Raw genomic sequence first — 14,094 nt, 5'->3', positions numbered from 1 at the left:
TAGGTTGTGTCCTGGGAGGAACTGCAGGCAAAGGGGGAACTGCTGATTGAGAGAGATACTGAAAGCCTGTCCTGTCTATGCTGTTTGGTATGCTGATCCGGCTGACAATAAAAGCAAGCATCCTGTTAAAAGTTGCTGGCGCCTTTTCTACTTATTCTACTCCTCACTACAGCCTTGGCCTGGTACCACTGAAGAAGCCCTAAGACAAAGGTAAAAACTGGCTGATCTACACTGCGCTGAAGCAGGTAGAAATCCTGTTTGCAGTGTAAAAGAGAGACTGATTGTGTGTACATGCAATCTTGTGCAGCCGGATGGGGATAGGGGTGTTACATTGTTCTCCCCCTGGTGAAATTCCAACGACCGCGCTAGGCGTAATATCCCATACTGTACAACAACCGTGAAATAACCTAAACACAAAATGCATTAACATCTGCATACATTAATACATTGCAATACGCAGTACCATTACAAATATCCATCCCCAACTGGAACCTGGATCTAACGTGAGTGGTACTAGGGCCACCTCAGTGGCAGTGGGCTGGATCTGGTTTCTTGATCATTTTGCCCTGACCGTCAAGTACTTTGACAGAGTAGCTCATCCTTCCAGAATCAGATATATACTCCACTCTCTCTAGGTGTATGTTGCGGCCCACTACCCATAACTTGAGTAGGTGTTTAGCCCTGTCGAAGTCAGAAATTGGAGCCTCTAGCCGTATTAGCTAGATGTGCTACTATGGCTTCCTCCACCCACTCCATTCTGTGGGTTTTTGCACTCATCATAAGGTTCACTGGGTGATAAGGATACGCATATCCCATGTTTCGGAACCTCATCACTAATACTCTCTCGGGCCCTGCTGAATTTCATTAAGCCCTTTTCTCTGGCTGTGCCAGGTAACACCCAGAACACTTACCCTTCCCATAATGGTGTTTCTATGATTGCTTCCCTAACTGGAGATAAGATAGTCACTGACCCTGACAGACTACTCTTAGCTGACCCCACCTGGGCTACTTCTGATGAGGACTTATCCTCTTGATCTACCCGATCCCCCCTTGGCACAGACTTCCCCACAGCTAGTACAGATACAACAGGCATTACATACATGTTATCACGTGCCACATTTTTGCTTGGGGCCACGGGACTCACTGGGGACAAGGGTCTAGATGTCAGGGATGTTACACTTGAACTGGTGTCAGTAGTAGAAGGCAGGACAAAATGGACAGGTCGGGCAGATGGGGATAATCTAACGTCTCTGAAGAGAAAACTTTTAGGAGTCTCCCCAGGAGGAGCGACAGAAATGTCCACAGTCCCAGCAAGGCTTAGTTGACCACATCCTTTAGCTTTAAGAAATCGGCTTCAGCCATGGCGGTGGCATTGAGAGAGTCTCTCGCTTCTTTCCGCTCCCTGCAACGAAGGAGGAAGGAGTCCACAGTGGACCTGTCACTCACCGGGGTGGCAGCGGTAGCAGGTAAGCCCATCCGTCTGGACGGTTTTGCGGCCTTCTCTTCTTCCGGGGGTGGAGCTGTCATCGTTGTAGCGTAGCGCACTTCTGGGGTGGTGCCGGCCGGCCCTTACCGAGGGAATTCCTCCAGCAGCCTCAGGACGTCCCGCCGCGGTTACGTAGGCGGCAGCTCAAGCAGGGGCCTTGTGCATCTCTTCTCAGCGACGCTGGTACAGGTTGGCAGCCTCTTAAGCGCGGTACCAGCGCGGATCGACACTCCGGATCTCCATGGGCCCACTGGTCACGAATACCGGTTCCAGCAGCTCGGCAGCAGACTCGGGTACGTTGGAGGTCTCAGTGAGCACGGAGGGGTCTCGGCGGGTACCTCGTAGACATCAAGCTCCGGTGTTGACACACAGATACCTTCAGTTCTATAAAAAAAAGCAAAATTAGGCCTGATGTGCCAGATTGATTAAAATACTTAATACTTTCTGCCATTTCCGTTACAACATACATATTTTATTATATTATACTTTTCCCTGTTCATCTCCGTGACTAACAGCTTCTCCTATCACGTCCCTCTAGTCGGAAGTTGTAGTCTCTTTAGCTCCACTTTCTATAGTTCTATACGGAAGTCTGGACTACACCTCCCAGCATCCCCCTTGACGCCTCTAGTATGTATGTATATCTTTATTTATATAGCGCCCTCAGCTGTACTGTGCTTTACAAGAGACAATGCAGTACAGGGAATTATAATACAATAAGTGTAACAAATAGGATCAGACAATAGGAAAGGAAATCCCTCTCCCCAGAGAGCCTAAAATCTAAGTGGTATGATGGGAGAGTTACAGAGACAGCAGATGAGGGAATAAGTGCAGTAGATGGCAGCGCTTGGCCACAATGGGTGGTAGGAGCCACTGTGGGTGTGGGACAGAAGTCATAAGTCTAGGCTATTGGCGCGCTTCATTTAAGAGGTGAGTTTTAAGGTTTGTCTTAAAGGTGGGGAGGGCAGGTGCTTGGAGTATGCTGAGGGTGAGGGAGTTCCACAGGCAAGGGGCAGTGAGGGGAAAAGGTTTAAGGCGAGAGAGAGAGCAGTAGAGGGGAAAGGTGGTGGAAAGGAGACAGTTGTGGGTAGAACGCAGGAGACCACAACAGTAGCGACTTTGCCAATATGTGCATAAAAAACCCGAGATGTGTGCATTACGCAAGACTGCAAATCGACAATAATCCTTTACCCGAATATTTCACCCCAAAAAGTTGTGGGATCTTTTGCAATGTATTCAGGACAGGCTAACACATCTATAGAGAATATTGCAGTTGTTTCAAGTTACTGTAAGTTACTGTATTGTAATCTGCATGTCACCACTCCGGGGACCCCCTGCTTCCAGAGATACTTACCTCCGTAGCAGTGCCGATATCTATGCAGCCAGGGTGTGCCTAACAAACTGGTGGCGTTAAAATGTCCCACGTCACGCGGGACAATAGGAAGCCATGACATCATCCGGTCCAGCTTCCTATTGGCCCAAGTGACCAGGACATTTGAACTCCACAGAGATACCGGCAACCCAGGGCAGGTAAGTGTCTCTGGAGGCAGGGGTCTCGGAGCTGAAACTAACACAGTTCAGCGCCGGAGACTGTCTGCTTAAATCCTGTAATAATAATAATAATAATACATGAAACCTGCATTGCTGCTTTAATATACAAAGGGTGTGTTTTTATTATGTATCTGTAACCCTGCTTCCCCCCTTCCCCCAGACTCTACGGTGGTGTCTAGGGTGCATGAGGGCAGATTACATGCGGTGTGGTGCATACCTGTGAGGAACAGGAGGGCCTGAGCTTCCCGCGATGTTATTGGGGAGCCAGGACCGGGCTTCTGGGGTGGTAGCCTCCATGATCTCTTAGTGGTGCAGCGCCTCCATCTTCTATACTCCCAGGAATATGGGACAGGACCGGTATAGAAGAACCCCTTGTGTCCCAGGGTAATAGCTTCTAATTCACACACAGTCTTTGGTAACAAAGGATAGTCTCTTTTATTGACAGATCAGCAATCTCCCAACGGTAGTGGCTTCCAGTAGCCGCAACAACAACAGCAAAGACTTGTTATTACGCCGCTCTCCTTCTCCACAGATAATTCCTCCTCTCCTTCCCTCCAAGTCTCTCCTCCGACAGGATGGTCTGGGCTAGGGCTTCAATACCCCGTGGCCCACCCCCGAGGTTATCCTCGCGGTGGGGCTTGGATTCTCCCCATCACCCCAGGCAGTGGGGTGAGGGGCATTGGTCCACCAGGTCTATAACTCTATCAGCTCTACTAAAGGAGGCTGAATCTCTCCACTCCTCTCTCTGCTCCTGCACGCTGCGCAGGTGAGAGTGCGGTCTCCTCCAACTCCTCGGACCGATCCGCAGGACTCTTCGACTCACGGCATCCTAACTGAACTGCAGACTCTCGGCATAACTAACTGTACTCACAGGAGTTGGCTGCTAAATATAGAGCTAGCCCCGCCTCTCGTTTCTTTGTGTGCCCTCCCTTAGGGGAGCGGTGGGTAAGGGAAGAGCTGGGACTGCTCCTGGTGCCCGCTGGCTGGGAGTGTATGTCCAGGGACATCCTAAGGGTGAAGGCCCTAACTGCTGCTAATTGACTGCTGTGCCGTGTACATACTAAATAAAAGGATCTGTTTGATATACTTCTTGCCTGAGACTGAGATCTATCAGGGAGAAGGAAAGAGAGACTCTCCTGCAGAGATTTCACCCCATATTCTGGGGGCTGCAAGAGATGGAGGCGCTGTCACTGTGAGTACGAGTCAATTTGTACCCCAGAAGCCTGTCCTGATATCCCCTAACATCATGCAGGAGACTCAGGGCTACTGTTTATCAGCACTCCAAGTAACCAGCGTAGCTTTCCCACTACTAGACCCTATCTGCGATTGGGGGGTGGGGAAGCAGGGTTACATTTATAATAGAAGTGGGGATACATTTCATTTAACTTGCTGATAACTTATCCATCTTCAAGCTGCAGCAATAATAGTATTTGCTGGCCATGTCGACAAGATCACAAGGACCCCCCTGTTTTATGCACCCTGGGCCGCCCCAAAACCTTAATCCAGCCCTGGTACATACAGGGCATAGAAATCAAGTGGCAATCTGCTAAATATGGGCAGTTGGAGGGCATGAGAATACACCCAGGAGCTACCCTGTTAACATGTGGTTGTCCAGGTGGTTTGTTCCGTGATATGATCCCAGAGTAATGATACACCAGCTTTGGCCTGTCCTGTTGAAGTTCCGTCACCTGTCCCTGTTTTTCTGGGTGTCTCACTGATTTGGAGTCAGTCTCACTGATTTTTTTTCCAGCATCAGCATCTGAAAGAGTGTTAAAAAGCAGCAATTTGCCATGAATATGTCATTCTTTTTGGCCCAGAACCCGCACTGTCACTAACTTCAGCGATTGGAAGCTGACATCTATGCTGTTGTATTATAAACAAATGAAAGATTACATTGGTAAATCCAGAGGTAACTATATATTATAAGATATATATAGATAAGTCACTCAAACAAGGAGCATTGGGACACACAGCTGAAGAGGAAGCACCCACTACACATACATAACAGACTGAAGTATTAATACCTCGGGAATCATTTGTTCTAAAGACTCATAGTAATTATTACTAACACAACACAACACAACACAACACACACCAGAGTTTCCATGGTGACAGAAGCATACAGCCATCCACGTGACCTCCTCCCCCCCTCGTCCCTTTAATGTATGACGTCATCACGCAGCACGCCCGGCGCTCCCTCGCCTCCTCCCCCGGTGACCCCGCCCCTCGCAGCAGACGGAAGCCGGGGAGGGTCCGGGCAGGTCGTACAGCGCGAGCTGCGGCCGCAGGATGAGCGACTCCAACGTGAAAGTGGCGGTGCGGATCCGCCCGGTCAGCAAGAGAGGTAACTGGGGGGGCATTGGGACACTCACAATGTGCGAAAGGTAACCGGAGGGGGACGTGTGTGTCACCTCTCACACTGACACTGTGCTGCCTGTGTCCTCTCACACTGCCACTGACTGACCTGCCTGCTGCCTATCCCCCTCACACTGCCACTGACTGACCTGCCTGCTGCCTGTCCCCCCCTCACACTGCCACTGACTGACCTGCCTGCTGCTTGTCCCCCCCTCACACTGCCACTGACTGACCTGCCTGCTGCCTGTCCCCCCCTCACACTGCCACTGACTGACCTGCCTGCTGCCTGTCCCCCCCTCACACTGCCACTGACCTGCCTGCGTCCCCTCACACTGCCACTGACCTGCCTGCGTCCCCTCACGCTGACCTGCCTGTCCCCCCCTCACACTGCCACTGACCTGCTTGCGTCCCCTCACACTGCCACTGACCTGCCTGCGTCCGTCCCCTCACTCTGACCTGCCTGTCCCCCCCTCACACTACCACTGACCTGCCTGTGTCCCCTCACACTGCCACTGACCTGCCTGGGTCCCCTCACACTGACCTGCCTGCGTCCCCTCACACTGACCTGCCTGCGTCCCCTCACTCTGACCTGCCTGCGTCCCCTCACTCTGACCTGCCTGTCCCCCTCACACTGCCACTGACCTGCCTGCGTCCCCTCACACTGACCTGCCTGCGTCCCCTCACTCTGACCTGCCTGCGTCCCCTCACTCTGACCTGCCTGCGTCCCCTCACACTGACCTGCCTGCGTCCCCTCACTCTGACCTGCCTGCGTCCCCTCACTCTGACCTGCCTGCGTCCCCTCACTCTGACCTGCCTGCGTCCCCTCACTCTGACCTGCCTGCGTCCCCTCACTCTGACCTGCCTGCGTCCCCTCACTCTGACCTGCCTGCGTCCCCTCACTCTGACCTGCCTGCGCCCCCTCACTCTGACCTGCCTGCGCCCCCTCACTCTGACCTGCCTGCGCCCCCTCACTCTGACCTGCCTGCGCCCCCTCACTCTGACCTGCCTGCGCCCCCTCACTCTGACCTGCCTGCGCCCCCTCACTCTGACCTGCCTGCGTCCCCTCACTCTGACCTGCCTGCGTTCCCTCACACTGCCACTGAGCTGCCTGCGTCCCCTCACACTGCCACTGAGCTGCTTGATACCTCTCACTCTGCCACTGACCTGCCTGCGCCCCCTCACTCTGACCTACCTGTGCCCCCTGACTCTGACCTACCTGCGCCCCCTGACTCTGATCTGCCTGCGTCCCCTCACTCTGACCTGCCTGCGTCCCCTCACACTGCCACTGAGCTGCCTGCGTCCCCTCACACTGCCACTGAGCTGCTTGACACCTCTCACTCTGCCACTGACCTGCCTGCGTCCCCTCACTCTGACCTGCCTGCGTCCCCTCACTCTGACATGCTGCTTGACACCTCTCACACTGCCACTGAGCTGCCTGCGTCCCCTCACACTGCCACTGAGCTGCTTGACACCTCTCACTCTGCCACTGACCTGCCTGCGTCCCCTCACTCTGACCTGCCTGCGTCCCCTCACTCTGACCTGCCTGCGTCCCCTCACTCTGACCTGCCTGCGTCCCCTCACTCTGACCTGCCTGCGTCCCCTCACTCTGACCTGCCTGCGTCCCCTCACTCTGACCTGCCTGCGTCCCCTCACTCTGACCTGCCTGCGTCCCCTCACTCTGACCTGCCTGCGTCCCCTCACTCTGACCTGCCTGCGTCCCCTCACTCTGACCTGCCTGCGTCCCCTCACTCTGACCTGCCTGCGTCCCCTCACTCTGACCTGCCTGCGTCCCCTCACTCTGACCTGCCTGCGTCCCCTCACTCTGACACTGACGTGCCTGCTCTCCTCACACTGACCTGCCTGCGTCCCCTCACTCTGACCTGCCTGCGTCCCCTCACTCTGACCTGCCTGCGCCCCCTCACTCTGACCTGCCTGCGCCCCCTCACTCTGACCTGCCTGCGTCCCCTCACTCTGACACTGACGTGCCTGCTCTCCTCCTCCCCCCTCACTGCAAGTGATGGGATTTGTCCTTGCCTAATACAGAAAATTGCATGGGCATTGTTTGCCCCTGATATTGACAGTGACACGCGACATGTGTCCACTCGATACTGAAAGTTGCAAACGTCCCTGCATGTGACAAACCTGTGTCTCCCAATACCTCAAGTGACAAATAGCCTGGCCCCGTCACATCTCTCTGCTGCAAATGACAAACGATTGTCCCCCTCAACTCTGCAATCTACAACAAAATCCCCCCCCCCCCCCCCCCAAATACTTCAGGGGACAAGCAACCTTTGTTCATTTAATGCAACCATGTATATAACTCTGGCTTTTCCTATGTCTCTTGTGTAACAAAATAATTGTATTTAATTGCAGTTGTTCTCAAACTGACTGTAAAGTATTGCGTTACCCTCTGAAGGGGAACTTAAAAAAATAAATGATGAACTCTCCTGTCGTCCCCCACCCCTCCCCCCCAATTCTGCAAGTGATTAGCAGCCTTTCCTTCTGATTCCCAGTACTGCGAGAGACAAGTGTCCTACCATTAACTGCATATGTCAGGGATATTCCCTAGAAGCCGCTCCTGAGCTTGGAAGCTCAACCTACTGTACTGACGTGGACACTAAAGTGTACTTAATGTTGACTGGCCTAGAATTGACAAGTGAGCGGTCTCCCTGCCCTGTTACCTGTTACGTGGCAGGTAGCCTGTCCCCCATCACTGCAAGTTCCAAGTGACAGCTCTCTCCTAACACTCACTCGCTGACAGATAGACAGTGGAACATGGCTAATTGTTTGTCGCAGGAGTCACACTTCACCTTTTAACTTTGAGCGGGGATGATGTGTCTGTGTTCCTGGTTCCGGGGTGAGCGGAGCGCAGAGTTGCCTCGGGCAGGGTCACTGTGAAGTTGAGTCCACGCCGTAGCTGGACACGTTTGGCAAGTTCAGCAGCGCAGATCTGTTTCTGGCTACAACTGCTCAGCGATCCTAAGGCCTCGTGCATGGTCAGCGCTTATGCACTGACCTGTGCTGAGGCGCGCTGCTGCTCGGCAGTGAGCCCCTGCAGCCGCAATGAGAGCAACTTTAGCAGGGCCTCGCGCACGCTTCCGGAAGCGTAAGTCTTAGCAAAATTTTAAATTCAAGCGCTCAAGGGAGCGCAGGGCCGGTCACGTGAGCGGTTCACCCAATGAGGGCGAACCAGCTCCGTGATGTCACAGGCCCCTCCCCCCCCCCTGATTGAGCCAGCTGTGCTGAAGCTGGGATATCCTGAAAACCTGACCTGTTGAGGACTGTAGTTGAGCCCCCCTGATATATCCCACACTGCTTAGTGCCCAATCAGACCAGGGGCAGTCCTGGCTGGACTTGATTCTGTTTTATTCCTTAGAGTGCCATAAGATTCACCAAAGTGCTGTGCTTTTTCACGAATGGAAGTAAACACATGCTAAAGCTTAACACCCCTTAGTGAATCTGGGCCTGAGATAGGAGAGGAAATACTGCAGATGTGGGGTATTTGCTGTCAGTGAAAACTATTTTGAGAAGGGAAACCCCAGGAAGTCCCTGGCTCATCAGGGGAAGTTTAGCATAGCAGCACCTTTCAGATAGAGTGTTAACGCACTCCCTAGCATTGTACCATCGTAAGTAAATATAGGTTGAATGGCTTTCTCCAGGAAAATACGGGGATGTTTGTCTGAAAAATGTATGAATGATGCAGAAGTGCGCGCGTGGGATGTACTTGAAAACGAGAGGTAACTCTCAATGTATTACTTCCTGGTAAAATATTTTATAAATAAATAATGTATCTAATCTCTCTAATACAAATACCACTTGTGGTTACATTGGCAGTTCTTAACCCTGGGGTTCAGACTTGTGAGACATGCCAATATATCCACAAGGGGTGGTTTTATTTGCTGTACGGTGAAGGGCTTTTGGCACCTTTTTACTCGCCATAACTTTCCCCCTGCCCTCTTCCTCCTCTCCCCTGCCCTCTTCCTCCTCTCCCTTGCCCCCTTCCTCCTCTCCCTTGCCCCCTTCCTCCTCTCCCTTGCCCCCTTCCTCCTCCTCCCTTGCCCCCTTCCTCCTCCTCCCTTGCCCCCTTCCTCCTCCTCCCTTGCCCCCTTCCTCCTCCTCCCTTGCCCCCTTCCTCCTCCTCCCTTGCCCCCTTCCTCCTCCTCCCTTGCCCCCTTCCTCCTCCTCCCTTGCCCCCTTCCTCCTCCTCCCTTGCCCCCTTCCTCCTCCTCCATTGCCCCCTTCCTCCTCCTCCCTTGCCCCCTTCCTCCTCCTCCCTTGCCCCCTTCCTCCTCCTCCTCCCTTGCCCCCTTCCTCCTCCTCCTCCTCCCTTGCCCCCTTCCTCCTCCTCCTCCTCCCTTGCCCCCTTCCTCCTCCTCCTCCCTTGCCCCCTTCCTCCTCCTCCTCCCTTGCCCCCTTCCTCCTCCTCCTCCTCCTCCCTTGCCCCCTTCCTCCTCTCCCTTGCCCCCTTCCTCCTCTCCCTTGCCCCCATCCTCCTCTCCCTTGCCCCCATCCTCCTCTCCCTTGCCCCCTTCCTCCTCTCCCCTGCCCCCTTCCTCCTCCTCCCTTGCCCCCTTCCTCCTCCTCCCTTGCCCCCTTCCTCCTCCTCCCTTGCCCCCTTCCTCCTCCTCCCTTGCCCCCTTCCTCCTCCTCCCTTGCCCCCTTCCTCCTCCTCCCTTGCCCCCTTCCTCCTCCTCCCTTGCCCCCTTCCTCCTCCCTCCTCCTCCTCCCTTGCCCCCTTCCTCCTCCCTCCTCCTCCTCCCTTGCCCCCTTCCTCCTCCCTTGCCCCCTTCCTCCTCCTCCTCCCTTGCCCCCTTCCTCCTCCTCCTCCTCCTCCCTTGCCCCCTTCCTCCTCCTCCTCCCTTGCCCCCTTCCTCCTCTTCCCCCCACCCCACCCCTCCGAGCAGCTTATTATACAGAGTTGCATAGTAAGTGGCACGGTTGCTGCCGATGTAAATACGGATATTTGCTGTCTGACGTCAGCAGGTTTCCGAAGGTTGAAGTGCTTTTTTAAGTTTGTGTGGTAAACGGAGAGTATCTTGAGCTCATGTCCTGCCCTCTGTGCCAGTCTGAAGGGCACACAGAGAGACGCGTGGTGGCAGTCACCAAGTCTGAGGACTGAGCTACAGATGTATGCAGTACCTTTTGTAACCCCTTCAACGTCCGTGACCTTTGTATAGCAAGCAGTGTGCTGCCGGTGAAAAGGTGCACTCCTCGTACAGCAAATAAACCAATTCCTGGTTCCGGCCTTGCCAGCCTGCCTGCAAAAGCTCATGGTATCTTGTAGCACCACCCTCATTAATAATAACTTCTCCACAAAGCAATAGGTATGTTCCCTGCCAATAGATGCATTCACTTGCCCCAGGTTTATTTATTGCACACCTTGCATTTCTGTGGGATTCAGGTTCCTGTTGCCGTTCACTGGAAAACTGCGCAGTTTTGTGTTTTTCTATAAGTGTAATAATCAGACTTAAAATGTAAATTATTTCTGTCCTTTCTTCTTTCCTCTCTCTTTCTTTCTCAAACACACCAAAATAAATGAGTAATTAGTAGCAAATGGCAAAGAAAATGATTGCTTTTGTGAGACCTTTTGATCTTGCCCTAAATATTATGAATTAAAGGTTGTGCAGCGATATACACCATTACTGCTTCTGTGTATGACCAGGGCATTCTGGGGTAGCCTGATCCATCACACCGTTTGGGAATTATGACACAGCACATATAACTATTATTAGAAGTTGTCGCATCCTTATGCTTTTGTCGGCTTAGTCAAGTGCCAGGATACAATGTTGAGTTAGGTGAGGTCACCTTGGTGTTTGATCACGCGGCGCTCCTTGTAAATGCTTTTCTGAAACAGGCTTCAACACCCAGGCACTAGATCAGGGGGTGACCAACTCCAGTCCTCAAGGGCCACCAACACGTCATGTTTTAAGGATATCCCTGCTTCAGCACAGGTGGCTCAGTCAGACTGATCGGTCACATTCCCCTGTAATGTTTCTCAGTAAATCTCCCCTTGAGTTTTTTTTCTTTTCAATTATATTTATCTCGACATTGTAAGAAACAGTAATGGTTTTGCTGCTAGAGGTTCAAATAAAAGGTGAAGCAGCGTGCGTCCAAACTGCGACGGGGTCAAACTTCATAGCAAGTAGCATCACTCCTTGAGAAAGCACCAATCGGTGCGAAACGCGTTGGATCGTTTTGTGCCTCCCTTTTTAATCTATGGCATAAAAACAATTCATATATTTTTTTAATCAAGCGGTCTCCATTTGCCCGTGCGCTGCTTTAAACTTTTATTTATTTAAATCTATGGACCTTTAGCTGTGGCGGATCTCGCTGTGGCGGGTATCCCCCAGGTAATGTGAAGAGAGCGTGAGTACTACATACTTCTCGCCTAACGGCTTATTTTCAAAATGTTGTCTTACTGAAGATTACTTACAAAGTTCAATAGCGAGATTGCAGACGTGAGAACCGTAACTGCTTTTTTCAATTCCATACCTCATTGGTTATGAATTATGAAGAAGAGTGTGATTATATTCATCTGGTCACTTCTCCCAAGCGGGGGCGACGATTTCAGCATGTTTTATGGCATAGCTTTTGAGCCTATATTCTTGTTCGTCCTTGAGCACCTATTCACAAACCTGGTTTGCTGCCAGAGGGATGGCCCTTCTGGCAGTGAAAGGGTTTTGATACCTTTTTCACATAGGAAAAGGAAAAAAAGGTTTGCTGCTTTGTTTGCCTTTTTTCCGTCCCTGGCAGTTGATCCTGTCTCTGCACCTCTCCGCGCGGCACCTCTGCGCCGCAGCACCTCTGCACCCTGATTGACAGAGAAGTGCGAGTTCATTTTGATAGTCGGTGTAGGTGCTGTGAAAAAACCCTGTTCGCATGCACTGCTTTAAGGAAGGTACGACCTCATTCTATATCCAGCGGCCGATTGGGCCATTCCCTATTGAATTGTTTGAGAATGGCCGCACAGCTCACTTTGGCAGACATAGAATGGAGTTGTCCATTTGTGTGTGTCTTGTGGTTATATACCACATAACCTGAACTTCACATGCTGTTACATGATCAGTATTCTGGCAGCGCAGGGTGTAAATTCCTTATGCATGCGGGCGTGCCTTTTGTACACAGGTTTGTTTTGATTACCAGAGCAGGTGTCAGCCGGGAAAAAAGAAGTCACAGATGCATTTTGTGTCAGTGAGTTTTTGATAGTGGGAAATGGACAATTGGCGTCTCCGCTTTTGTATAAATAGTACAGAAGATAAATTTACTGCCTGAGCATTCCCTCCCCCTCCCCCCCCCATAACTCATTCCAAATAGCTGAGCTTTGTTTGCTAGGCAGTTTTTGTTTAATATGAATCTTCCCTTTACAGTAAAGGAGTTTGCAGTCACTAATATAAATGGGGATAGTATTCCCATGACCTGTACAAGCACTGATGTCTCCCTCGTACGTTGCTTTCCCCCCCCCCCCCTTGTTTGTAAATGATTTCAGGCCCATTTTGCATAAACCTGAGCAAAATTGGAACATTTCTTGAAACTGACTTCTTCATGTCTACAGATGGGACGAAGGGACACGCCACACACGTGTAGGAAGTCTCAGGTGCAGCGGGGACAGGAGCACATGGAATGTTGTGTTGTCCGTCTGCCACCAGTTGCATAAATGTGCAAAAGTTCACAGCTGGGGCTTACTCTGAGTCTCTGTACAAGTGTGAGAACCAGGAATTGGTTTATTTTGCTGTACGAGGATTGCACCTTTTCATCTACAAGTGTGAGCTAGGTCTGTACGCTGATACGTTTACTTCCATGCAAGTGCGCTGCCGACACCAAGCCCCGTGGAAGGTTTGAAAGCAGCAGTCAGTATAGGACATGTGCCCGTTCATCTCGTCGTTTGGGAGATCTTGATGTCGAATCTAAGGGTTCACAATGGTGCGCGTGCATGACTACCACTAAAGTGTTTGAGAGACTCTTTTCTTTTTAGTCGTTATGGTCCGTCCCCTCCCCCCCCCAAAAAAAAGATTAACGGCCCAACTGAGACACCTTTTTGTCGTCTTGAAATGTATACTCTATTTGATAATGTATGTATTTAACATACATGACGAAGAGCACGTATGTTAAATATTTCATACTCTAGTAAATAAAAACAACAATCTACAAAGCATCAACGATTATCAAAAGTCAAATGTTTGCACAGTCTTCTTAAAATAAATAATCAGGTCAGGGGTTCTCCAGCCTATCCTGGTGTCCAGCGGCCGCACCGGGTTTTGGGGTTACACTTTCATACAGGTGAGTGCCCTTAATTCGCGTCGGAATAGAAGAGGGGCGGCCAATTCCAGTCCTCAAGGGCCACCAACAGGTCAGGTTTTAAGGATATCCCTGCTTCAGCACGGGTAGCTCTGTCAAAGACTGAACCACTGATTAAGCCACCTGTGCTGAAGCAGGGATTTCCTTAAAACCGGACCTGTCGGTGGCCCTTGAGAGCTGGACTTGGCCACTGCTGGAATAGAAGGTTTCGGGGGCTCCGGGCCCTGAGGAGAAGTTAAACGATCACTGGATTGCAATGAATGTAACGACTCGAACATTGGAGACAGCGTGTAACAAAACACAGGAAGTGGCCTATTCACCCTCCTGTGCAGGGGGATGGCGCGGGCGGTGGGGAACCCTTTGATATTGTGCTTCCTGTATTAAAGGTTGCGTCTGGATCCCATTGATGT

The 14,094-nt window shown here is 51.7% G+C and overlaps 1 protein-coding gene and 1 long non-coding RNA gene across 4 annotated transcripts in view; one reads left to right on the top strand and one right to left on the bottom strand.

Moving 5' to 3' along the window:
• Positions 1 to 423: 423 nt before the first annotated feature.
• Positions 424 to 5,184, bottom strand: LOC142493926 (uncharacterized). Its single transcript, XR_012801233.1, has 3 exons — positions 5,130 to 5,184; positions 3,252 to 4,793; positions 424 to 1,870 (listed from the first exon to the last, which is right to left on the bottom strand). It is a non-coding gene; the product is annotated as an uncharacterized LOC142493926 (long non-coding RNA).
• Positions 5,185 to 5,254: 70 nt separating this feature from the next.
• KIF13B (kinesin family member 13B) overlaps positions 5,255 to 14,094 on the top strand; it is a 260,575-nt gene continuing 251,735 nt past the window's right edge. For all 3 annotated transcript variants that reach the window (XM_075598681.1, XM_075598680.1, XM_075598683.1), the window contains exon 1: positions 5,255 to 5,378. In XM_075598681.1, the coding sequence (XP_075454796.1) occupies positions 5,324 to 5,378 (55 nt within the window). In that variant the 5' untranslated portion in view covers positions 5,255 to 5,323. The remainder of the gene's footprint in view (positions 5,379 to 14,094) is intronic.

Source organism: Ascaphus truei, chromosome 4, assembly GCF_040206685.1.
Source record: "Ascaphus truei isolate aAscTru1 chromosome 4, aAscTru1.hap1, whole genome shotgun sequence".
NCBI lineage: Eukaryota > Metazoa > Chordata > Amphibia > Anura > Ascaphidae > Ascaphus > Ascaphus truei.
Note: the sequence above shows the minus strand (reverse complement) of the source record. Positions and strands in the feature narration are given on the sequence as shown.